At 40.4% G+C, this 27,500-nt stretch overlaps 2 protein-coding genes across 2 annotated transcripts in view; one reads left to right on the top strand and one right to left on the bottom strand.

Annotated features, from left to right (window-relative positions):
* Positions 1-2,607: 2,607 nt before the first annotated feature.
* On the bottom strand, positions 2,608-5,660 carry LOC109088411 (protein delta homolog 1-like). Its single transcript, XM_042743098.1, has 4 exons — positions 5,654-5,660; positions 4,842-4,961; positions 4,470-4,611; positions 2,608-3,372 (listed from the first exon to the last, which is right to left on the bottom strand). Exons 1-4 carry the CDS (start codon positions 5,658-5,660, stop codon positions 2,931-2,933), a joined length of 711 nt encoding a protein of 236 aa, XP_042599032.1. The 3' UTR covers positions 2,608-2,930.
* A 19,041-nt stretch (positions 5,661-24,701) lies between these two features.
* Positions 24,702-27,500, top strand: part of LOC122140280 (brain-enriched guanylate kinase-associated protein-like) — an 11,358-nt gene continuing 8,559 nt past the window's right edge. Inside the window, exon 1 of the mRNA XM_042743301.1 lies at positions 24,702-24,898. The gene's annotated coding sequence lies outside the window, so the exon portion shown is untranslated. The remainder of the gene's footprint in view (positions 24,899-27,500) is intronic.

Raw genomic sequence — 27,500 nt, 5'->3', positions numbered from 1 at the left:
AGTGTGTTGTGTTTTGCAAAAAGTGTTTTATGGAACTGAAAACTGAAAGGCTGAGAATTAGTGTGTGGTTTTTCAGATTTGGTGTGTTTCTGCTGTTTGAGTGACAGCTTTCAGAAACTGTGACAAGTGAAGATTGTGTGTGTAAAATCACTGCATTCAAAGTTGAAACAAACAAACAAACAAACAAAAAAAAAAAAAACCCTGTAATATCTGTCCACAATGAGTTATTGAGCAGAGCTGCTGTTATTCTCAACACACATCTGGAGCTCGTCTGTCAAACTGTGTTCATGGGCTGTGAGGACATGACTTTCATATTGCTCAAAACACAAGAGTAATCTGTGAATGAACAGTGTGAATATAAGAATACAAGCGTCAGGAGTCTGGGGTTATCTGATACAGCTCAAAGATCATCAAACACTTTCTGGCCAGAATATACTAAAAATACTGTTGAAACAGTGACGCTGAATGAAATATATTTTTTTGAAATTTAAAATATATTTAGTTTCAACCTTCATACCAAAATATATCTAAAAATGTATTTCATGGGCAAGAAAATAGATTTCCAGTCTTACAGTAGCCTACATTTAGGCTTGATTCATTTTGTTTTAAAATTCAAACGTGTTACAGACAATCAAGTTTTCCTTCAAATGTGACATGTGAATCTATTTTCTCAGATTGAAATATATGAAGAGTAAAACATAGGCTATTTACTAAAAATATATTTATATGTCTAAAATGTATTTTCAAAAAACTGGACAGAATATATTGGTAGAAGGGTCATTCTACAGAAATGTCCACTTCTGGTATGGCAAGATGTCTTAAAATGTAACATTTAAACTTAGACCACAGTATTAGATTACCTTTTGACTTTATGAATACACATAAATGACAGCTCAATGATTTGTTGTTGTTGTTTTTTGTGCATTTATTTACCCGAAAGGAAGGTGACACTTTCATGAAAAATGCATTTTACAATATGTCTGCTGCAAGGTTTCAGACCACGTGTTGCCTGTCATGGTATACTCACTACATTAAATAGTGTAATAGATAAATGAGAGCATTTCTGATCACTGAAACGAGACAGTGGACTTACTGTATCATGGGTCATCTTCAGAGATCTTCAGGAAACAGGAAGAAGGAAGTCTGGTGATGTCATCAGTGTGATGTTTATTTCAAAATAAATTATTTTTGTTAAACGGTAACACCAGTGACACGACTCCAGGGGACCACTACTTTCATTATATATTTTATAATTTTATTCAGCATTTTTTAAATGCCATTTACATCATATATTTGATAGTTATAAATACAATATTTTATTTTAAATGGTAGAAAAACCTGTTTTTGACCTCAAAATAAAGCACTTTCCCTCTGTACATGGCTGTGTGGATGAGCAGATTTTTAAGTGTCTGGAATTCTATATAATTAGCCTAATAAAAAAAAAATCCACATTGATGGCCCAAGAAGGTGTAATTGTTCACACCTGTAAAGGTCACGAGGGACAAAAAAAAAAGGACATTTCCACTGAAATGTGAAATCTATAGTCAATAGATTTTCCAAACCAAGTCATATAAAATAACTATGGGATGCATAGACATAAAACACATTCTATATATAAAATATCCACTCCACACAATCACCTGCTCCGGTTCGCGCCTCGCTGCTGCCGCCTGCTGGAGAACCGCCGCCACTACCAGCGGAAGAAGTATTTCATGATGTAGCCACGAAAACCATCTTTATTTGATTCCGAACAGTTCAGCGTTCAGAGGCCTGACGGAAACCCATGGAAAGTGAATGTGAAATACGTTCCTTAACGTTATTCCGAGTATAACCGGTAGATGGCAGCAAAGACCGTCCCCTGACCATCTACAGTCCAGGAATAAACTAACACTCCACGATCAAGAGCATCGAGATTAATAGGAATCCAGGTTAAATATTAGCTACTGTAAAGGCCATTGTTTTATTAATTTATAAGACTAAATACAAGGTTAAGACCAAGTAAAAAAAGAAGGAATAAACAGACTTGAACACAGCATGGTAATATAATCTCTGACTGCACAGAAGACAAAGAATATTAAAGTCTTGTTTTCTGTGAAACTGATCAAAAAGAAGCGAGTTTATGCTTAAAACGAGTAAATATCTGCCAATGAGCTCAGAAAAATCAACTTCATTCAAAAAGAATACAAGTTTTCATTCCTCACTGACAGATATTTGCTCGTTTTAAACATAAACATTTCTTTTTGTTCAATTTATGAATCATTTTAACATTTGCAGTAAATGCATCTTGATTTAAGAATGTTTAGATATTTACATTAACATTTAGTCATTTAGCCTTTTTTATCCAAAGCGATGGACGCAGTCAAAATCAACAAATGATATGCAAACATATTTATATTGAAAAACAACAATTCACAGGCGGAAATTCTTTTTTTGAAGTGTATGCCACATTAAATGCCACGTCTTTTTAAGGCGTTCATTTATGAAATGATGAATGAAGAGTTTTTAAGACCCACAGCAACCCTGTACAGTAGTTAAAAAAGAGACAAACCGAAATGCAAAACCATATCACCAAGACAGCATAAACAATCAGAATGAGTATTAATAATCTGCATGAAAAACAATGGTTTATTTAGTGCTACATTAATCATTTGTTTACATGTAAATATGTGCATGAAAATGAAAATGCTCGGGTGATGAAAACATGAAGATAAGGACCAGCTGTCGGTGAATCTGTTTATCCAGCTTTAACCATGAACTCACGCACTGAGGCTAACTAGAGATAACTGAAAATCGTGTATTTCTCCATGTGTGTGGTTCGCTGTACATCTTAATATATGCATGTATTCCAACAATAAAAACCATGAAATACCGCAGCTGTTTCTCATCTTCTCTTTGTCTAAAGCACCAAACCTCTCGGTCTCGGATCCGCTTCATATGGACGTGTAATGCCTGCTGTAGTTGCTCAGCTTGATTTTCTCCGGCAGGATGATGTTGAGCGAATGCTGCTCGCGGTCAGACGCTCTCAGGAGCAGATCCCTCTGCTGCCGCACCAGCTGGCTGTACTTAGCATTCGCCATCCACGTCTCACAGCGGGTGAAGAAGACGATGCCCGTCGTGACCAGGATCACCAGACAGGTGAGGAGACCCAGAACGGAGAAGCAGATGATCTGGCTGCGAGTGACCAGCGGATCAGACTCCGCCGGACGCAGCAGCAGCTTGTGGAACACGTGAGCCGGTCCTGGTGCTTTCACTCGGGGTTTGTGCTTGAGTTTGCTGATGTGGCGCTCACAGGACGAGCCGGTGAATCCAGGTGCACAGAGGCAAGAGGAACGGCTCGTGTTCACACAGGTTCCTCCGTTCTGACAGCGAGAGCTGCGGATGAGACCAGACAGATCCATACCCTTATTTTAGCTTCATTTTGACACCACAGTTAAAAAGCCATGTCTTTGCATTATGTGTGTCCCTGCAGCACAGAAGCAGTCATCAGTAGCACAGGTATATTTGTAGCAATAGACAACAATACATTGTATGGGTCACAATTATACATTTCTCTTTTATGACAAAAATCATTAGAATATTAAGTAAAGATCATGTTCCATGAAGATATTTTGTAAATCTCCTACTGTAAATATATCAAAACTTAATTTTTGATTAGTAATATGCATTGCTAAGAACTTCATTTGAACAACTTTAAAGATGATTTTCTCAATATTTAGATTTTTTTGCTCCCTCAGATTCCAGATTTTCAAATAGTTGTATCTCAGACAAATATTGTCCTCCTAACAAACCATACAACAATGAAGAGATTATTTATTCACCTTCAGATGATGCATAAATCTCAATTTTGAATTGAAGTTTGTTAAGTATGAAAATATGAAGCAATAAACATAATAGTTTATAAAGTCTTAGACACTTTGGCCAGAATTTATCTGAATATTTACTCTTTATGCTGTACAGCTGAATCAAATTTCCGTCATGACTGATGAATTTTGCAATATTGACACTGTTATTGAACTGAATTAAAGCAACATTGAACTGAACTGAGCTGAAAACTACACTGTTGTCTGCTTTACAGCGGACTTTGAGTTTGTTTAAAATTTGATGAAGTCACTGATTCTGGTATTTTCCTGATTATTACTGTGAAGCCGCTTTGAAACAATCTGTATTGTATAAAACATTAAATAAATAAAGGTGACTTGACTTGAAAAGTGTAAAGATGTGATGTTATCCTCTAATCAGAGGTTTGCACGCTTGAGAAACGGATGTAGCTTCATTAATGAGCATTCGATGTCTTTGTAAAGGTCAAATAAGAATGATCAATGCAGTCAATAATCAATGGCAGCGCTGGATGATGTCAGCTCAGTAGCATCTTTATGTGAGAGATATTTCTGACTAGTTTTTTACTCCACAGACGTTTAACAGAAGAATCAGTCTGTCGTTCTGTCTCTGCTTCAGTGAGAATCAGGTACCTGTTCACTGAACACGCTCCTTTCTTCAGCTGGCAGTTTTCTCCTGTGTGTCCAGGAGCACACAGGCAGACGTGTCCTCCTCCTCCTGTCTCCACACAGGTAGAGTTTCCCGAGCAGGGCTTTGATGAACACCGCTGAACCTCTAAGAGAAAACAACAGATTCACACAGTTACTGTCACAGCACACCTCCACCGTTCACACAACACAACCGCTGCGGCATGCTGATTCTCTCTGACACTACTGAGAAATCAAAGAAGAATCCTGAAGAAAGAACACAGTGTGCCGAGTTAAATCAATCTATTTCAAAGAATTCTGGCCATGCATGTTCATCTCTGCTGATGCTGCTTTATAAAGTTCTGTAGGACCCTGGACCTCGATCACAGCGTGCTCCTGTCCATCCGCGCTCACAGACACACTGCCCGGGTTCTTCACACGCTCCGTGAACACAGTCAGGTGAAGGAACACACTGATCACACGCCGCACCGCGCCAACCTAAACCTCAAAAACATTTGATGTGGGTTATGATAAGCATACAAAAACAAAAACACAAAAACATACAAACTCACAACACACACACACACACACACACACAGACACACATACACACTATACACACACACACACACACACACACACACACACACACAGACACACACACACACACACACACACACACACACACACACACACACACACACACACACACACACACACACACACGCACACACACACACACACAAATACAGACACACACAGAGACACACACACACACACACACACACACACACACACACACACACACACACACACACACACACACACAGACACACAGACACAGACACACACACACACACACACACACACACACACACACACACACACACACACACACACACACACACAGACACACACACACACACACACACATTTGAAAATTATACATTTCTCTTTTATGCCAAAAATCATTAGGATATTAAGTAAAGATCATGTTCCATGAAGATATTTTGTAAATTTTCTACCATGAATATATCAAAACTTAATTTTTGATTAGTAATATGCATTGCTAAGGACTTCATTTGGACAACTTTAAAGTTGATTTTCTCATTGTTTTTATTTTTTTGCACCCTCAGATTCCAGATTTTCAAATAGTTGTATCTCAGACAAATATTGTCCCCCTAACAAACCATACATCAATGGAACGCTGAGTTTTTCAGTCTTATTGTCAAATCTGAGTGAAATAAAATTGACCCTTATGACTAGTTTTGTGGTCCAGGTTTACATAATAGATTAAAATCTATCAAAAAATAAAAAACCATCAAACAATAATGACAGCATTCAGTAATTTCTAAACAGGTTAATGACGTCTAACACACACACACACAAACAAGCTCCACATTCTCCAGAATTCTCAAAAAAGCCCACATAACACCCAACTCAAAACCATCTCCACATTCTGGACCTAAACACACACACACACACACACACACGCATTACTGATGAATAAACACTCGTCTGTCATTTATCATGTCTCACAACTCCAACACATGAAGTTGACTGACAGCAGTAGAAACGCAACAGATACCGATGATGCGCGTCAGTAAAGCAGTGAAATAAGAGCGATATAGTGTAGATATTAATATCGATATTTCACCTTGAGTAGAAACAAGCGCACAGAGCAGCAGCAGAAATGACAATCCAAGCCGGAGAAATACATTCATCCTCCCGCAGCTAGATCCTCCGCTGATAATCGCCTTCACATCCTCACACAAACTAATCGCTAAGCGCGCGAGCCGGACATCGCTAAACTAAACTAGTCCTCCAGCTGCCTAACTCAGCAAACTAGTCCTCCAGCTGCCCAACTCAGCGCGCTGGAAACAGAGAAACACATCTGAGAAAGTGCGCGACGGTCAGAGCGAGTTCGAGCTGTGAATCCGACTGAAGCTCCGCTAGAGCTCTGCTCTGCTCTGCTGCTGCCTCAGCCTTACACACGGAACTAAACTCCAACCATCACCTGACTACACACACAAACCTGAACTAAACTCCACCCATCACCTTTCTACACACACAAACACCGCTGAACTAAACTCCACCCCTTAACTAAACTCCACCCATCGCCTAAACTAACACACACAAAACACCGCTGAACTAAACTCCACGCATACTAAACTCCACCACACACAAACACCGCTGAACTAAACTCCACGCATCGCCTAACTACAAACACTGCTGAACTAAACTCCACGCATCGCCTAACTACACACAAACACCTGAACTATACTCCACCCATCACCTAACAACACACACAAACCTGAACTAAACTCCCACGCATCGCCCTAAACTGCACACACACAACACTGCTGAACTAAACTCCACCACTCGCCTAAACTCCACCCATCCCCCTCCACTACACACAAACACTGCTGAACTAAACTCCACCCATTTAACTAAACTCCACCCATCCCCTAACTACACACACAAACACAGCTGAACTAAACCCCACCCATCGCCTAACTGCACACCAACACTGCTGAACTAAACTCCACCACTGAACTAAACACCACCCATCCCCTAACTACACACCACACCTTACGACTGCTGAACTAAACTCCACCACTTAACTAAACTCCACCCATCCCCTAAACTACAAAAAAAAAACACTGCTGAACTAAACTCCACGCATCGCCTAACAACACACACAAACCTGAACTAAACTCCACCCAACTAAACTCCACCACTTAACTAAACTACACCCACCCATCCCCTGAACTAACACACACAACTTGAACTAACTGCCATGAACTAAAACTCACACACAACACCGCTGAACTAAACTCCACCCATCCCCTAACTACACACACAAACACTGCTGAACTAAACTCCACCACTTCGCCTAACTGCACACAAAACAAACTGAACCTAACACACCTAAACTAAACTCCACCACTGAACTAAACTCCACCCATCCCCTACCTACAAACACAAACCAGCTGAACTAAACTAACTCGCCTAACTAAACACACCAAACCTAACTAACACTCCACCACTGAACTAAACTCCACCCATCACCTAACTACACACACAAACACAGGTGAACTAAACTCCACCCATCAGACTAAAACTCCACCCATCCACTAACTACACACACATACACCGCTGAACTAAACTCACCCATCCACCACTGAAACTACACACAAACACCTAACACAAACACACACCGCTGAACTAAACTCCACCCATCGCCTACTACGCACACACACCTAACACAAACACCGCTGAACTAAACTCCACCCATCACCTACTAAACACCACCCACCCCTAAACACACACACAACACCTGAACTAAACTCACCCATCAGCCTCCTACACACTAAACTCCACCCCATCCCCTAACTACACACACAAAACTGACTGAACTAAACTCCACACACACACCGCTAACTAAACACACCACAAACACTAAACTGAACTAAACTAACACACACACAACAAACTCCGGAACTAAACTCCCACCACCCATCCCCTAACTCACACACAACAACACTGAACTAAACTAAAACCCATCACCTAACAACACACACAAACACCGCCTAACTAAACTCCACCCATCACCTAACTACCAAACACCACAAACAAAACAGCTGAACTAAACTCCACCCATCGCCTAACAACACACACAAACACTGCTGATCTAAACTCCACCCATCACCTAACACACACACACACACTACAAACAACACTGCTGAACTAAACTCCACCCATCGCCTAACTAACACACACACACCGCTGAACTAAACTCCACGCCCATCTGCCTAACAACACACACAAACCTGAAACTAAACTCCACCCATCACCCTAACTACACACACAAACACCGCTGAACTAAACTCCACCACTGAACTAAACTCCACCCACGCCTAACTACACACACTGAACTAAACTCCACCCATCGCCTAAACTACACACACACAACACACCACTGAACTAAACTCCACCCATCGCCTAACTGCACACACACAACACACAGCTGACACAACACTGAACTAAACACCACCCATCACCTAACAACACACACAAACACCGCTGAACTAAACTCCACCCATCGCCTAACTACACACACAAACACAGCTGAACTAAACTCCACCACTGAACTAAACACCACCCATCACCTAACCTACAACTACACAAACACACTGAACAAACTCCACCAACTGAAACTAAACTCCACCCATCACCTAACTAACACACACAAACTTGAACTAAAACTCCACCCATCACCTAACAACACACACAACACCGCTGAACTAAACTCCACCCATCACCTAACAACACACACAAACTTGAACTAAACTCCACCCATCGCCTAACTACACACAAACACCTGAACTAAACTCCACCCATCACCTAACAACACACACAAACCTGAACTAAACTCCACCCATCGCCTAACTACACACAAACACCGCTGAACTAAACTCCACCCTCCCACCCATCCCCTAACTACACCTAACTAAACTCCACACAACAAACACAACAACTGAACTAAACTCCACCCATCACCTAAACTACACACACAACACAAACAGCTGAACTAAACTCCACCCATCACCTAACTACACACAAACACCGCAGCTGAACTAAACTCCACCCATCGCCTAACTAAAACTCACACAAAACTCTGAACTAAACTCCACCCACACCACACATCCCCTAACTGCAAACACAAACACAGCTGAACTAAACTCCACCCATCGCCTAACACAAAAAAACACAGCTGAACTAAACTCCACCACTGAACTGCACTAACCCACCCACCAACAACACACACAAACTAAACTCCACCCATCGCCTAACTGCACACACAAACACAGATGAAACTAAACTCCACCCATCGCCTAACTACACACACAAACACAGCTGAACTAAACCCCACCCATCGCCTAACTGCACACACAAACACCGCTGAACTAAACTCCACCACTGAACTAAACACCACCCATCCCCTAACTACAAACACAAACACTGCTAAACTAAACTCCACCCATCGCCTAACTACACACACAAACACAGCTGAAATAAACTCCACCCATCTCCTAACTACAAACACAAACACAAACTGAACTACACAAACCTGAACTAAACTCCACCCATCGCCTAACTGCACACACAAACACCGCTGAACTAAACTCCACCCATCGCCTAACTGCACACACAAACACCGCTGAACTAAACTCCACTCATCGCCTAACTATAAACACAAACACAGCTGAACTAAACTCCACCCATCGCCTAAACACAAACTCAAACCACCCATCACCTAACTACACACACAAACACAGCTTAACTAAACTCCACCCATCGCCTAACTACACACACAAACACAGCTGAAATAAACTCCACCCATCTCCTAACTACGCACACAAACACCGCTGAACTAAACTCCACCCATAGCCTAACTACGCACACAAACACCGCTGAACTAAACTCCACCCATCCCATCGCCACAAACACCGCTGAACTAAACACACACACGCACAAACCGCTGAACTAAACTCCACTCATCGCCTAACTACAAACACAAACACCGCTGAACTAAACTCCACCCATAGCCTAACTACGCACACAAACACCGCTGAACTAAACTCCACCCATCGCCTAACTGCACACACAAACACCGCTGAACTAACACCATCTCCAACTCACACAAACACTCTGATCTAACTATAAACACAAACACACAAACTGAAACTAAACTCCACCCATCGCCTAACAACACACACAAACACCACCTAACTAACTGAACAAAAAACAAACACTCACACAAAACAAATCACTTCCCTCTTCTGAACTGCCTGAACACTAAACATGGGCTCATATCATATCATTTTCGTCTCTTTTCTATTGTATTTTTTCCTGTCAGTCATGATATAATTGTTTTTACCTGCTCTCTGATCCTGATGATTAAAGAGGCTGTTTTTCCGCCGCTGAGCCATTAAGCGTTTACAGCATGACCATATGAGTGAGCTTTTCTGAGCACAGCCTTAGTTTTCTTGCTGTTTCAGGAAAGTGCAGAGTTTTTATTTATAAACGATTTCTGATGATATGTTTTGATGAATTATTTGATCCCTAGCTCGACACGAGGTGATTTCAGCTGTACCTTTATGCCCAAAGGCCCAATTAAACGTTAGCTGGGCCTCTAAATCGTCAGCTCTCACTGAAGGAATCGCTGTCCTAGCACAGGAATTCAAGCGCAGGGCAGCACGTCTCTATTCTCAGCAATGACCTACATGTCTCTTATCGCCGGCACAGCTCCGGCACACGTCTGGATGTAAACACTGATAACCTCGCTCTTGCTGGAAAAACAGGCCGTCTGTGAAAAAGCTCCAATACATTAGGGTGAAACCACAGGTGGACTGTAAAAACAATTCAGTCTCGTTGTAGAGGCAATATATCCAACTTCATTTGAGTGTGTTTTATTACCAGCACAGTGGCTGCTGTGAAATATCAGCTTTTCATTCAGCTTATTAGAGGACAGGGATCAGCCATTGATCTGTTGCACTTTGATCTCATTTCAGATCCGTTATTTTCCTCCATCCCGAGGTTCTCTCCGGCTCAATGGGATGCCGTGGACAAGCGGCCGTCATTCAGTGATGATTGATTACAGTAGGAACAGGGAAAATGGAAAAATAAACGGCGGCACTGAAGGTGACGCTTGGCCTCTCTGGCCTTCATTTGGATTAATTATAACTCAGCAGGACAGGCAGCTTAAATGATGTTAGAGAATTTTACATGCTCATTTGATTTATAAACCTCTGAGCTCTGTGTTATTTACTGATACAATGAATGACATGCATATAACCATGGCATAAATTGAAAGAGGTTGATTCAGTCTTGACACTTTGATGGAGTCAGCTGTAAATGTGCTGTAGATTTACAGCCGAGATCAAGTGCATGACCGGGACGGACCATTACTTATTCCACACCTTTACATCTGTGATCTCGTCTCTGGAGGGATTCAGAAAAACACCTGTATTGAAAGATCAAGTGCATGACGGGGGATAATTAGGTTTGTCCCCAAATGCTACTCAATCTTACTTTGATGAGACTCATTGGTTCACAATTAAACTACTATAATTCATCATAAGAAACCACCCTTATACAAAGGAAGGATCTACACGTTTACTTCAACAGAGAAACAGCAGGTCAGTTTGAGTGATGACAAATCAATGCCAGCTGATTCACACAGCCATCCAGCCAAACATCACACATGACCTCCAATAAACGGGCTGTTTTCCAGCCAAGAGACACCTCTCATACTCTTCCAGAAACACTTAAAGGGAAAATGAGCTCTTGGGTATCAATCGTAGCCATTTTAATTGAGGTTGTTTAATGAGCTTTCGTTAGACACAAAGACTGAAGAACATTGAAGATCTCTTTTGAAACGCTGCAGAAACAACTCACTAAATCAGTTCAATGTGTTTTCCACAGCAACATAAAGGATGCTCATTATTCTTGAGTTTTATCTTTCTCTGGCAGAACTAAATGTTTTTTCCCCAAGTCCAACTCTAAATCAAACCTTTCTGACAAAACTGTTGAGAATTTCAGTACTCGCTGACTACACTGATGTAGGTGATAAGTTTGTGGGTAAATCCTCCAGTGATCATGATTCCTGACACAGGTCCATGACAAAAGACAGATTGGTTTCTATTCACAGGTGCAGGGCTGTGAACTTCATCTAATCCAACTGTCATGTGAGCACCAAATCAAAGTGCAATTTTCATGCCAGGACATGAGAGCAGATATCTGTGGATATCATCACAGAAAAATGTCTGTAAGAAACATTGAAAGCTGTCAGTGAAAGTTAGCATGGGTAATGTTAAAGATTTGTGGTGATCGTTTTAGTAACAGCAATCACAGTTTGGCTTTGAAATAACATTGACATTTATGCATTTAGGAGAGGCTTCTATCCAAAATGATACACAATAAGCAATTTGTCACAGAGCCAGTATTCACAGTTTAGAATGCCAGGTTTATTAGAAAGCGAGACTAGGAAACAAGCCAGAGCAGAAGAAGAGGATGAGCTGAGTTTCTCATCTGTGTTCCTGAAGCTCAAACACAGAGCATTATGATCACGGGTTTGATTCGCAGTGATTGCATGAACTGATCGAACATATATCTTGAATTCAGTGTAAGTCACTTCAGATGAAGCATCTTCCAAATGAGCTGCTGATGGAGCAGAGCTTTGAACATTTCATAACCCTCAGAAATAATAACCTGTGAAACTACAGCATGTCACATCGACACAAACTCACTTCTGAATGAAAATCTAACCGCAGGAGAGATCTATTCCTGTTGTTCAGGATAACTGGAAAACACTGGTCCGTAGGTCTTTTAGGAGGCTCTCGTTCACATCGTCCTCTAAATATGATGGAGTTACAGTAGTCTTACATTATCCCGAGAAACAGCTATCCAGGTGTTTCCGCTGAATCTGTGGAGAAAAGCAGAAAGAAGAGAGTAAAAGTCATTTCCTTCATGTTTAATGAAGGGAAGTGTAACATGTTCTTCTTCTCCGCGTGACCTTTACAGGAGTAAAACCTGTTCAAGCTGTTGTGCAGAATGCCATCGGTCCTTGTGTGTGTGTGTGTGTGTGTGTGTGTGTACTTGTATTCACTATTGTTATAGGGTCCAAATGTCCCCACAAAATGGGCAATATCCAAAATCCTTGTCCTTTTGGGGACATTTTCTGCTCTCAGTGAGGAAACAAGCTTATTAATCATACAAAATTTAGTTTTTTGAAAATCTAAAAAGGTTTTCTGTGAGGGCTAGGGTTAGGTGTAGGGTAGGTGAAGGGCGATAGCATATACAGTTTGTACAGTATAAAAACCATTACGCCTATGGAGAGTCTCCACAAAACATGGAAACCCAACGTGTGTGTGTGTGTGTGTGTGTGTTTCACCTCTGACATCTGTCAATCTCATATTTCTGTGAATCATGTCTGCTGCCTTTTAACTGATGCCTGTTGAGTGTTTGTTTGCGTCTGTTGTTCATTGATTGCAGGAATATAAAGCTATTGATTTCATTCCCTGGAGGAGCTTCCTGCGGAGGGACTTCAGATTGTTTCATGGGTGTGTGTTTGTGTGTGTAACGCAGCTGGCATACTTCATTTCATAAGCCGGTTCATCATGCGAGACGTGTGTGTTTCCAGTAATGAAGCATCAGGATTCAGCAGCTAAAGCGACAGAACGAGGGCAAAACGCTGCTGCGGCTCCATTCGTGTCGTGTTACCATAGGAACGATGCACAGAGGAGGATGAGGATGATGATGATGATGATGATATCAGGGTCCTGCAGGTGCCTCGATCTGTGTGATATGATAGATGGATCGAGGATCAAGAATTACGTCGCTCAGTATTTGATTGAACATCAAGTCAAGTTCAGCATATTTATTTAGTGCATTGTTTCAAAGCATCATCTCCATGACTTATAGTCACATTTATCAGATTTAATAAATTACATTCTGATAAACAATCAAGCGAATTGAGATTTGCTCATCTTCAGTTCTGATGCACAGGTTTGATACTCTGTGGAACTCTTTGATGCGAGTTCATTTTTACTGTAAGCATCAAATGATGATAAAAACTGAGCTCCAGCTGCAGAAGCACAAACCTGAGGATTCGTCAGGACAGAAAGATGAACTGATCTGCGGACGGAGTGAAGTGATGGAGCTCAGGAGTTCACTGAATCGTCTCAGCTTGCGTCTGTCTCGCTCTCAACAGCTCAGAGTGAATCTGGAAACAGACATCATCACAATCACTGATTCATTACGTCTGCATTAAAAAGCACCAACATGCATGTTTTCCATATGAATAGAAACTGGAATAACATCAGTATTACTGGAGCGTTGTATGGACATCCAGACACGGACTGCGAGCCAAACAACAGGAGAATGAAAACATCTGCATGAACAACACTAACAAGTGAACACTTAATTTCCTGTTTTCCATCACAAATATCTAAAGATTCTTAAATCAAGATACATTTTCTGGAGATGCAGGATAACAGTACACATTAAGTCTTGTGTTTTCAGATTATACTTGTTCAGCGATGAACGAAAGCATTGTGCGGTGAGATAATTACCCTCATGTTTTTACAGTCACCTGCGCTGTTAATGACAGAGATAATATTTGATCAGATTGAGACTGACGTCTATTGCCCTTCTGATTATACTTGTGAATCTTAATTGAGTCTAAATTGGCAGATAATACTTGAATATTAACTGACATTGTTCATTAGAAAATGAGATTTCAGGATTTCTAATCTCACACAGAAGACTCACACAGCAATGAAACTTCATTCACAGGAACTTTAATCACGACTGATGAATCCTGCGGCCTGATTATGATGAAAATACAGTGCAAAAATTATTTCATTAAGTATAATGGGTAATTTTTAATAAGACAAAAATTCAATTCAAATCAATTTAGTATATCAAAAGTATATTTGTTTAGCGCCTTTTACGATAATTAAGTATAGCACTTTTTACAATACAAATCATTGCAAAGCAGCTTTACAGAAAATTAAGTTTCTACGATTTTTATACAATATTTAATATAAAAGCTTCTGAAATACATTTAATTACAGCACATTTCTACATCAGGTCTACAATGTTATTTCATTAGATCACATATAGGCATGGTTCACACGAAAATCATTTGATTTTTCTGTTTGACTTTCTTTCTTCTGTGCAACACTAAAGCAGATATTTTAGAAAAACTGATTTTTTGTCCAAACAATGAAGGTCAATGGGGTTCAAAAACAGCATGTGTTTTTTTAAAGGAAACACTATCAATACATCATTAAAAAGTCTGTTTAAAGATGAAAGCAGGACAAGAGATCGATTAGAGAAGGTTTATCTTATAATCACATGAAAGGTTTAACTGTATCTACTGTACAATAACCTCCAGATCATAAGAGCATCTGATCATATACACATGAGCTGCGGTTTATGAAGAAACTCAGAGGAAAAGCCCAAATCAAAGACACTTTAAAGTATCAAACACACTCAACAGCAGCTGGATTTCCAGTCTGTGAGGATTATTGATACAAAGCATCAAAGCATTTAGTACTCATTTCATAAAGCGCTTGTGTGTTTCTGTGTGTGTGTGTGTGTGTGTGTGTGCGCAGAAGAAAATAAGATGTACATTTTTATGACCTGTGCAGGTATTAATAAATACAGTAACTGATCTCAGACAGTGTTTGTCATTAAAGTCTTGAGATGGGACCATCACATATAAACTATCAGAAACTGCAGCTGAAAACTCTTCATGTTTTTATATTTCAGTGTCTACCCCTCAGAACTCATCTCTATTCTCACAGAGATACGTGTGTGATGTCTATGATGTCCACAGGGACCGATGTTGCTGTATTCTGTTCGTCAGTGCGTCTCTTTTGTGTGTCATATACCTCTAAAAAATAATTGGGTCCTGGTGGATACGAGCCAGTTTTATACATATGCAGGGAGCGGTTGTCATGGCAACAGACCACATTCTCCTGCTCTATTTTCAGACACACACACACACACACACACTATGATATATCAGAGAGAATGAGACCCTGCTATCTCACGAAGAACATGATCTAACAGCAGGTGTTAAACCAGTGAGCTTCAGTCTCATTACACTGATTCTGCTCACCGTGTTTGACTGTAATCACATCACACTGCTGGAGATACGATGATCTCTGAGCTCACTCTCTTTATGAATGCGTGTCTGTGTGTTTTTATCACTGTCACATACTGATAAAGCTAAATAGTGACTGCCTCACACGTCTGATGTCAAGTGATTAATGACAGCTGTGATGATTAATAAATGCACATGCAGACATTAGTTTCTGCTCAAGTCACAAAATTAGGATGTAGCTACTGGATTAAAACTGTACAGAACTGGAATTAATATTATTATTACTACTACTACTACAAGAACTGGGAACAGATATCATAAGAGATTTTTCCTTCACTCCAAAAATGGCACAAATTTTTTGGCATAATTGCTTCTTATATAATATGTATTTGAACTATGCTAATTGCCTACAGTTTGAATAATTGCCTACAGTTTCCTAGAGAATTTGCTGTGTTGATGAAAAACAAAAGTGAATGACTGTAAATGCCTGAATATTCTCAACTGCGACTTATTTATTTTTTATAAATAAAAGTAAAAGTAAAAGTGTCGTAGGCTAACCGTGATTTTTACTTGTGTAAACCATGGTTAATTTTTGTAAGGGATGTGTTGCCAGGTTAACAAAAACAAACAAACAAACAAACAAAAAGTAAATAATGTAGAACTTAAGAGGACACACATATAGAGAAGCAGTTTTCACTGCTTTATGATGAACAGAACTTTGGATAGTTTCCATATGCTTGTCTAGATCATTTAGATCATTTAGATTCAGGTTTTTGTTTATGTATGTGAAACAAAGCTTGCAGGAAACACTAAATAAGTTACATTTGCTATATTCTCTTTTAAGTAGGTAAACAATCCAAAGGAATCATCTTTAAAACTGCTGCTGCTGTTGTGTTGTTTGTTTTACATAATCAGAATTGTGTATTATTGTCTAAAGATTATGAGCAGGCCATGTTAGCTACCATAGCTATAAATAAAGACTTTAGATGGCATGAAACTGTGGTCAAAAGTGTATCATAATGTGAAAATTGTTGGGGTAGTTGTCTGCAGTTATGTTCCCACCAATGTCAAAATCAAACCTAATCTCATATTAGAACACAATCATTTAATGAGTGTCTGATATGACACAGAATGACATCAGAGACACTGTGTCCACTAGAGGATGCTGAAGCACACTTGACAAAAGATCAGTTTCTATTGAGATTTGCAAATAACCCCTTACAGATCCTTAATTAAACAACTGCTTTCATTTTATAGCATTATCCCAAAAGAGAAGTGGACTGCATTCATTAATGCAAGAGATCTTGATGTTGTTGTTTTCACAGTTTTACGAATACAAAGAAATGAAATGCAGCAGTGCAACACTAATGATGTAAAGTGCAGATAATAATACAATTATGAAATCTTTTCCAGTCCACTTTGGCTCGCTCACAAGGCACTATTTTCTGTAAAGCTGCTCTGATGCAATAAATACTAGGAAAGTGCACAAACTACGCTTAATTTACAGTATTTCAGGTGTGATTGATCAATTACTAGCTGAATCGAGTGAATATTTTAAAAGTATATTAGTTTGATTGTGTTGTTGTGGCTGTGGATGAAGAAATGTGATCAGGTAGACACACATTAATCAACATCACATTTGGCCAGGTGACTAACGAGTTCTTAAGTTTGTTTTATTGCAGTATAATTAAACGATGGATCTGTGTTGAGGTTATACATGAATCAGAGAGGACGTCCCTGATATATCTGCGCTGTCATTTTACTATAGTTTTCTCTAAATCAGTCTTCGTGTAAGACAGCACAAATCATCTAAAAACTCATTCATACCAGAGATGATCACTGAATTTTGATCATTCGGACTTAAGACTCAAGTTAACGAGGGCCACCCATGGGTTCGATTCAGAGAATTGCATTGCATACAAGTATACATTGCATATATTTTTTCAATTGATGCATTAAACTGAAAAAATGTTCAACCATGCATTGCAAACCAAGTTGGTTTGTAAAAGCATCTGACAAACGCATACATGTAATGTGAATGAGGTATTGAGATGAGACACATCATCAGAATTTTCCTGTGCATTGCATTGATATCTGCTGATATTAGTGTGCGGCATGAGACGAGTTCATCAGCATTTCTGCTTCTGATCGTACAGATTACAAACACAGTAAAGACACAAGCATAGAAGTTTCTGAGTATCTGATTTCTGCTTCTGAATCTCTTCATTGGTTTCTTTAAGACAGTTATTGATCATCACTAAAGCATAAAACAAACAGCGATCATCCGTGTACGTTTCTCGCACTGCAGGAGGTTTTGCTCCATTGACTTTAATGAACGGCTCTTGCAGCAGCTGAAATTTCCCTTGAGATTCACAATCTTTTAGGATGATTTTTACATTGAGGATAGAAAAATGAAAGAAACAAGGGAAAACTGTGCCAAAAAAATACCATGCATATCACACACTAATCTAATCTTTCTTATGTCTGTTTATTTCTACAGTTGTGTAGCAGATGAAAATGAAGGAAACTGGCCACTCCATGTTTTCAGTGTAAACTACTACCTATCATATGCATACTCAGATAACCCTAACTATTCAAAAAAGGTCAAATGAGTGTAATCTTAATGTTCTCAGTCTACAGAGGTTTTATTCACACTGTTGGTGTTTGTTTAGCCTCATCTCTGCTGACTCTGTAAACAGCAGCATCTGAGATCATCCTCAGCAAGATGTTCAGTGTTTGTGTGAGAGACAGACTCTTTTGTGCTGAACTCTCCATGTCTGCTCAACATATTGCTTAAGGGTCTAATTGACATGTCTACTGATGAATCCGCCAGCTTCTCTCACTCCTGCGTTCAGTCATCACTCATTCTAAACAATGTTCCATTTAATTGTCTGTTAAATTTACGTGAGCTCATAGACATTCAATGACCCAAGAGACTACAGAATATGTGTTTTAGGAACCCAGTAGGCCAGATGTTTCTTAGTTTCAGACTTCAGAATGGCACGGATTCAATATCTTGCTGTCATTAGTCAATACAGCACTACATTTTCTTTAATCAAGTGTTAAATTAACCACCTTAGGTGGATTGTTCACCCAAAAAGATCATTCTGTCATCATTCAGTTGCTCTCATGTCGCTCCAAACCTGTATGATTTTCTGTCTTCTGTGCAACACAAAATGCCTCAGTGATTTTTGTCCATATAATGGCAGTCTATGGGCTCCAGTGTGGTTTGGTTCCCAGTGTTCTTCAAAACATCTTCATGTTCCACAGAAGAAAGAGAGGCGTTTAAGTCTGGAACAACATGAGGGTCTGTAAATGACGACTGAAAGATCATGTTCTCTTTTTTCCTCACGTATGTCCTGGCTGGGATTTCTAAATTGGCTAAAATGCAGGGTTTTGGCTTTGATCTCCTGTTGACAGTCTCTCTGTAGTCTTTATACATTATATGTACGTGTATTATATTTGCTCTGGCTGTTGTCTGTAGATATATTTAGACAATATGGAATTCCTGGCTAGGACAAAAGAGTCCAGGAAAAAGAGGATGTATAGTCAAATCCACACCATCTCTTTAACACAAGAAGATCAGTTTTCCTTTATGTGTGTTTGTTGCAGAAGAGAAGATCAGTTTTGTAAATGTTTTTACATCGTCACTTTGAATGTTCTTGCCTTTAGCTAGTCTCAGGTTTACTCTGAATATACTGTATACCGCTGTTAGTTGTTTACATCGTCACTTTGAATGTTCTTAATTTCTTCAAATTAATTCAGCTGCACTTTGCTATGATGTGCCATTCAACTACATACAAACCGGCAGCTTGTAGCCCATAATTTAATCTAAAACAGAGACATCATCAAGCAGCCCTGCTCACACAGAGGCGGCTCTAACACTGTAAACAACAACTCCAACGAGGAATCGATTTATGGAACTCAAGTTCTGCCCCACATCCCGTCCATCATGTGGCATCAGGATCAATGAGCTGTTCTAAAGAGCAGCTGACCTGGAAAGTTAACCAGGACTCTATCCGAACACGTATGGAAGGTTTGTTCGCTATGTCTCCACCAGAAAAGATTGTATTTTCACCTTTGCGACATGTGTCCATATTTAGAAAGCCGACCGAACCGAATCATCTGCATGTTTTAGCAGCTGTATGCGTTTGCCCCTGCAGAGCCGAGAGAGTGTTTGAGAAAGTGTGTCCCGCTCACAGAGATCAGCCGCTCGTCACGGGAGGTAAATGCATCTAGGGCGACTGTGATCGGGGCTTTAAAGCTGTCGAAATCTGGCCAGCCCAACTCATCATGGTCCAGTTTTCGACACACACCAATAATGGAGGCGAAAATGCAGAATGGCTCATCGAAAACAAGAAGAGGAGTTATGGTCAGCGGGATGGTGTCCACCCTTAACAGGCAGCCAATGCCCAAAACGGTATCTGGAAGGTTTGAACGTGGCTCCTGTTCATCCACAGCTTCTTGTCCAAACTTCTCAGAATGCCAGAGCGACCTGGATGAAGATCTGCAGCCACGCTGTCCGTCCAGCCTTTCCTCGCCCACACTGCACAGGCCTGGTTCCACCTCCAATCTGAAGGCCTCAGTCTCCAGCCTGCAAGGCTCCTTGTCAAGTCTAAATGGTTCAGTGACCAGCCTCAAGAGCTTTCCTACCTCCTCGACACTGCAGAGCTCCAGTCTCAGCGTGCGGAGTTCCAGCCCGAGCCTCCGGAGCTCCAGCTCCAGCCAGCGCAGCTCCAGTGAGGACGACAGCTGGGACACCAACAGCTGGAGCTCCGGAGCCACATGTCTGCTGCGCAGCTCTATTAAGCAGCACAGCGAGGAGGTTTTCCGGGTGCGTGCCGGCTCTGCAAGTCGACCCGATGGTACGAGCGATTCTGAGACGGGCTACCAGAACTCTGACAGCTGCCAGGGCAGTGTGGTGGGATCGGAGAGCCAGGAGGGAGCGGAGCAGGTCGATGTGGGGCGGAGGGATTCGTGGTCAAGTCAGGGAACCTCTGCTGCTTCAACAGCGTCATCCGATTTAGAGCAGAAGATTGAAGAGAAGCTCAAGTTTTCTCAGTTTCTTGATGAGGTAACGTGTAGGGTCCTGGAACCCGAGTGTCTGCAAGTCTTTGGAGCACCCATCTGTCAGAATGAGCCGGCGTATCCACAAACATCATCGCTCCAATGCCTAAACTTAACCCCAGTTTCCAGTCCTTGGTTTGGTTCCAGTAGGGATTCTGCCTGTGATTCCAGAGACAGTAACGTGTGCAACTGGGCCAAGTCCATGCCGAGCTGCAAGATTCTGGACGCCAGCGAAACCCTGAGAAGAACTCAAGAGGAAGTGGAAATGCTAGGAAGGACTTACCTAGAGACTGACATAGACAGAGTGAGGAGGGAAGATGAAGTGAGCTCCACACTTTCACGATGCGTGGAAAAGAGAACCTTACAGCCGAGTGGCGAATCTTCTCACAGATGCTGGAGTCCTGTTTTAAAGCGCTCAGATGGAGCACCGCGGCCACCGTACAGCACCACCTCGCTCCCGAGACCTGCTGCGAGCGGCGATATGGTGAGTGGTAATTCCACTTGTATTCCACTTATAATGTTATCAAGATTTTTACATCAAAAAAAACATCTAATTTAGAAGTAATAGGGTATTTTCTGTTTGAATAGACATGGAGGACTGTAGACTCGGAAGTAAATGCCCACTGCTGTGATTGGCTAATAGTTGTGTGTGTTTGACAGCGTACATTCCCCACATTTGTACACTGCTGTTATTTAGGTCAAAAATTCATAAATGTGACCCTGGACCACAAAACCAGCCATAAGTGTCATTGAGATTTATAAATAATCTGAAAGCTGAATAAATAATCTCTCCATTGATGTATGGTTTGTTAGGAGGACAATATTTGTCTGAGATACAACTATTTGAAAACCTGGAATCTGAGGGAGCAAAAAAATCCAAATATTGAGAAAATCATCTTTAAAGTTGTTCAAATGAAGTTCTTAATGATGCATATTACTAATCAAAAATTAAGTTTAGATATATTTACGGTCGGAAATTTACAAAATATCTACATGGAACATGATCTTTACTTAATATCCTAATGATCTTGTCATAAAAGAGAAATAAATAATTTTGACCCACACAATGTATTGTTGTCTATTGCGACAAATATACCTGTGCTACTTATGACTGCTTTTGTGCTGCAGGGACACAGATACTCATATCAAATGATCTGTTTAACAGACAAAGCAATAGTAATCACGTAATTAAAACACTTGTGTTGTGACATTACTGTCAGATCCAATATAGTCGCACACCATCGTCTTAGTTTCAATCTTTCTGGAAAATCAGTGTTGAATTATGCCTTGTTTGTAAACAAATCTGTGGTAAAATGAAGCGAACAAAGGACTGAATTATTAATGACACGGCATGGATCTTCCTTAAAAATAAAGTTCATTCACTCTTTCCTATTGTTAGGATCAGAGGGAAGGCAACGCAAACACTCTATTTTCATAGCCTGGCACTGCACACTGTCTTTTTATTTTCAGAGCATCTTTATAGCTTGGTTTCATCGCCTCTCTCATAAATGCTGCATTTGTGAATCGGTGGGCGGGGCTAAACAGTTAGAGATGTTGATGATCTTCTGCGGAGGCGGTGCTTATCCACACTATCACATCATAGAGTCAAATGTTCCACAAGCTGTTGTTTTTGCAGACTGCCTTCAATATAAGCTGTTTTTAGAATAATGACAAAGTATTGAGTTCTGAAACCTACAGGATGTTTTTAGTAGTACAATGACCTCTCATATGTCAAAAGATCAAGGGAATTTTGGTTTCTCAGATCATGATCCCTTTAAAAAGTTTCTGAAGCAAAGAAAGATGGGAGTACACGGATGTCTTGAGTCCTGGCACCCATAGTGATTAAACTAAATTTAGGAGTCATTAACACAATTGAATTCAATTTAATTAAAGTTTATTTGTATAGCGTTTTTCACAATGTGAATTGTTGCAAATCAACTGTACAGAAAATTAAAGTTTCTACATTACATTTATTATATTATATTTATATTTATCAGTGGTGACTTTCTCAAGTTGATGTCCATATGGCAGAACTGTACGGTAAAAATCATGCAGTTACTTGACTTAATAAAATATATTGTCCTTTAAAACAATGTGCAATGCATCTTTTCAAAAGATTATTTTGAGGTCAGAGAAGTAATCGAGCCCATCGCTGCTCTGTGACAGCGCTTATTAAAAATACAACAGCATTTCCTATTATTCCCACTGAAGCCGCCGCTGTCTGGACACACTTCTCTCATCTGCCGGGGAACAGCAGCCGTATTAATAATTCATTTGATCTTTTTTGTATTGAAGTGCTCTTTCTCAAATGCCAATCACAAAGGCTGTGCAGTGCTAAAACAATAGAAACGACACGAATCGTGGATGGAGTAACTGCCATAGCAACTGTGTGTCTGAATGGAAGAACTGATCATAATCTCCCTGCTGCATTACAGACAGTGAGACCAAACTGAAGCGAAGCATAGTGCGTCTGGGCTGGTTCAGCTCTGGTGGGCGGATACGCATCTTTCTCAGATCTTCTGGATAACAGGGTGTGATGAGATTTTCTCGCTTAGAAATAAATACATTGAGGAAACAGTGTGTGACAGGGAATGATGGGCGTTCAGCTGTGAGCAGAGTTACTCAGTGTGAATATTGTGGATTGTTGCCATATGACAGTTTTGGTTTGTGTTATGAAGACATACTGCAGGAAACGCTAGTCTCAGATTAATGCTGCTCGAGGTGTCAATGCACTGAAACTGCAGGACGACGCTGTGTGTGTGTATGTGTGTGTGTGTGTGTGTGTGTGTGTGTGTGTGTGTGTGTGTGTGTGTGTGTGTGTGTGTGTGTGTGTACCTGGTTTTCTCTACATTATTGGAACCAAATGTCCCCCACAAGGATAGTAATACCAGTCAGTTTTGACCTTGTCAGGACATTTTTAGGTCCCCATGAGGAAACAAGCTTATAAATCATACAGAATGAAGTGTTTTAAGAATCTAAAAATGCCTGTAGTTTTGTGTGAGGGGTAGGGTTAGGGTAAGGGGATAGACCCCTTCATTAACAGATTATTACTTACATTCCTCAAATTCCATTCATGAAGCCACTTGTTTATAGTGTTGTAGTTGCATTGTGAAATTATATCATTGGCATATTCCATGTCTTCATTAACAGATTATTACTTACTTTCCTCAGATTCTGTGTGTAATGAGTTTCTAATAGCTACTCTCTGCACGTTCTTTCTTTCATAATATGCAAATATGTCAAGAGCTGGTCTTCACATTCGTCATCTCACCTCCCAAACGAGCATGTTTAATTAACGAGCCGTGATTAATGGCTCACGTTTCTGTGATGTGTTGATGACAGCTGTCAATCACGTGAATAACCGTGAGTGTTCTTCATCTGTTTCTTCAGGTTTCTGATGGAGGCGCGAGCAGCAGCAGGTAAAGACGCTCCTTCTCTTCTCTTCTCTTCTCTTCTCTTCTCTTCTCTTCTCTTCTCTTCTCTTCTCTTCTCTTCTCTTCTCTTCTCTTCTCTTCTCTTCTCTTCTCTTCTCTTCTCTTCTCTTCTCTTGTGTTGAATGGGTTTGTCCTCCTCCGTCTCTCTCTGGTTCCTCTGTAGCGTCTCAGGCTCAGTTCTGGCTGTGTAAATGTTGCCGTGTGTTTAGAGGTAGAACACGCGTGTGCACACGCACACTCAAGCTTCACAGACGGTGAGTGACATGCGTGTGAAGTGCTGCATGATTGCATGTGTGTGTTTCTTTGCTCTCAGCTCTATTCACTGATATTGCACTGCTAAACTGTTGGAGAATGACAGATGATGGGTAATTCTGAGGTTATCACAGCTGTTATTGATGTTATAGTGTTTCCGTGCTTCATTATGACGAGATCTCTGCTAGTAAACGCTGCTCATTTGATGGAGAAACGCGATGAAGCTTTTGTCCAGTGCAGAGTTTTGCAAACTCACAAATCCTCTCATTATAACAAAACTGAGAGCAGGGACAGCTTTTTAGTGATCATAAAGGGTGTGCTCTTTGTGTGCTTTCTAGGCTATGTATAATCCATTCAGAATTTGCGGGATTCACACTCGAAAGAGCAATGGACAGGACAAAAATATATGTGAAAATGTACAAGAGCACACTCACTAATTTCTGAAGCACCCTCAGTATTTAATTCTGGAAGTGGTTACAGTGTTACGGAGGTTACAGAAACAGAAATCAGCGCCTATGCCTCCAATTATTTAATGTTCTTTAACTTTCTTATAATCCACTGCAAACTCACGTTCAGATCCGCCTGCATGTTTAAATGCCACGCCCACATCTCAACATCCAATCAACAACTGGCTGATTAAATCAAGTCTCTCTGTGTGTGTGTGTGTGTGTGTGTGTGTGTATGTATATAATATATATATATATATATATATATTAGTGCTGTCAAATGTTTAATCACTATTAATCGCATTCAAAATGTTTGCATAATAAATGTGTGTACTGTGTATATTTATTATGTTTATATAAATACACACACATGCATATTTTTAAGAAATAAATGTATGTTTACATATTAAATATATTCATAAATAATATAAATTATATGAATATACACATATGCATGTAAATACATGTAAATATTTTCAAAATATATACATGCATGTGTGTGTATTTATAGATACATAATAAATATACACACGTAAACAAAAACTTATTTTGGATGTGATTAATATATATATACAGTATATACAGTGTATGTACATACATTTATATCGAGATCTAGAATGTCCGTTTCACTGACGTGTGTAGAATGAGTAGAAAACAGAGGAAAAGGAAGAAAACACAGTTGAAGCAGCTAATAAACAAACGTTCTGCATCCTTCTGCAGGCCTGAGTGAGTCTGACAGGAAAACAGATCCAGAGACACAAACACAAACACACAGAGCACCTGACGCACATGATTCAGAGCTCCGTCTGCTGATGAATTATTTTCCTTTAGCGTTACTAAAACACTTAAGAACCGCAAGTGTGTCGGACAGACAGGAAGTGAGCATTACAGACACAGGAAGTGTTAGTTAAATGGAATGTTCAGCCTGACTTCATTAACTCTGCTGATGCCCTTCAAGCCTGCATCTGGACTTTCTTCCTCTTTTGAAGACGTTTTGAGAAATGATCAGTGTTTTTGTCCATACAGTGGAGGTCAGTGGGGTCCAGTTTTACATGTTTGAATGACACGAGGGTGTTTGTGAATGTGTGTATGTTTGTGAGTGTGTGTTTATGTGTGTGTGTGTGTGTGTAGGTGATGAAGTGTTTGTCAGCGGTTATTTGTGTGTGGTGTGTGTGTGTGTGTGTGTGTGTGTGTGTCTGTAGGTGAATGTGTGTGTGTGTGTGTGTGTGTGTGTAAGTGTTTGTCAGCGGTTATTTGTGTTTTTGTGTATGTGTGTGTGTGTCAGCGGGTGTTTGTGAATGTGTGTGTATGTTTGTGTGAGTGTGTTGATGTGTGTGTGTGTGTGTGTGTGTGTGTCAGTGGGTGTTTGTGAATGTAAGTGTGTGTGTGTGTGTGTGTGTGTCAGCGGGTGCTTGTGAATGTGTGTGTGTGTGTTTGTGAGTGTGTGTTTATGTATGTGTGTGTGTGTAGTGTGTGTGTTTGTTTTTTTTTAATTTTCATTTGTGTCAGCGGGTGTTTGTGTTCATTTACATGTAAGCGGGTGTTTGTGAATGTGTGTGTGTGTGTGTGTTTGTGAGTGTGTGTTTATGTATGTGTGTGTGTGTGTCTGTAGGTGAGTGTGTGTGTTAGTGTGTGTGTGTGTGTTTGTGAGTGTGTGTTTATGTGTGTGTGTGTGTGTGTGTGTCAGTGGGTGTTTGTGAATGTGTGTGTGTGTGTGTGTGTGTGTGTGTGTGTGTGTGTCAGTGGGTGCTTGTGAATGTGTGTTTGTGGGGTGTGTGTTTGTATGTGTGTGTGTGGTGTGTTGTGTGTGTCTGTAGGTGAGTGTGTGTGTTAGTGTGTGTGTGGTGTGTTTGTGAGTGTGTGTTTATGTGTGTGTGTGTGTGTCTGTCTGAGTGTGTGAGAGTGTGTGTGTGTGTCAGTGGGTGTTTGTGAAGTGTGTGTGTGTGTGTGTGTGTGTCAGTGGGTGCTTGTGAATGTGTGTTTGTGAGTGTGTGTTTATGTATGTGTGTGTGTGTGTGTGTGTCTGTAGGTGAGTGTGTGTGTTAGTGTGTGTGTGTGTCAGTGGGTGTTTGTGAATGTGTGAGTGTGTGTTTATGTGTGTGTGTGTAAGCGGGTGTTTGTGAATGTGTGTGTGTGTTTGTGAGTGTGTGTTTATGTA

This window comes from Cyprinus carpio, chromosome B17 (genome assembly GCF_018340385.1).
Source record: "Cyprinus carpio isolate SPL01 chromosome B17, ASM1834038v1, whole genome shotgun sequence".
Taxonomy (NCBI): Eukaryota; Metazoa; Chordata; class Actinopteri; order Cypriniformes; family Cyprinidae; genus Cyprinus; species Cyprinus carpio.
The sequence above is the reverse complement of the archived record's forward strand: the minus strand, read 5'-3'. Positions and strand labels throughout refer to the sequence as shown.

Bases quoted from the DNA above. Each gene is read 5' to 3' on its own strand.
- LOC109088411 (XM_042743098.1), bottom strand. The intron at 4,612-4,841 runs GTCCAGGGTCCT...GTTTTCTCTTAG, and splicing joins AGGAGCACGCTGTGATCGAG to AGGTTCAGCGGTGTTCATCA. The intron at 3,373-4,469 runs GTACCTGATTCT...TCTCATCCGCAG, and splicing joins GGAGCGTGTTCAGTGAACAG to CTCTCGCTGTCAGAACGGAG.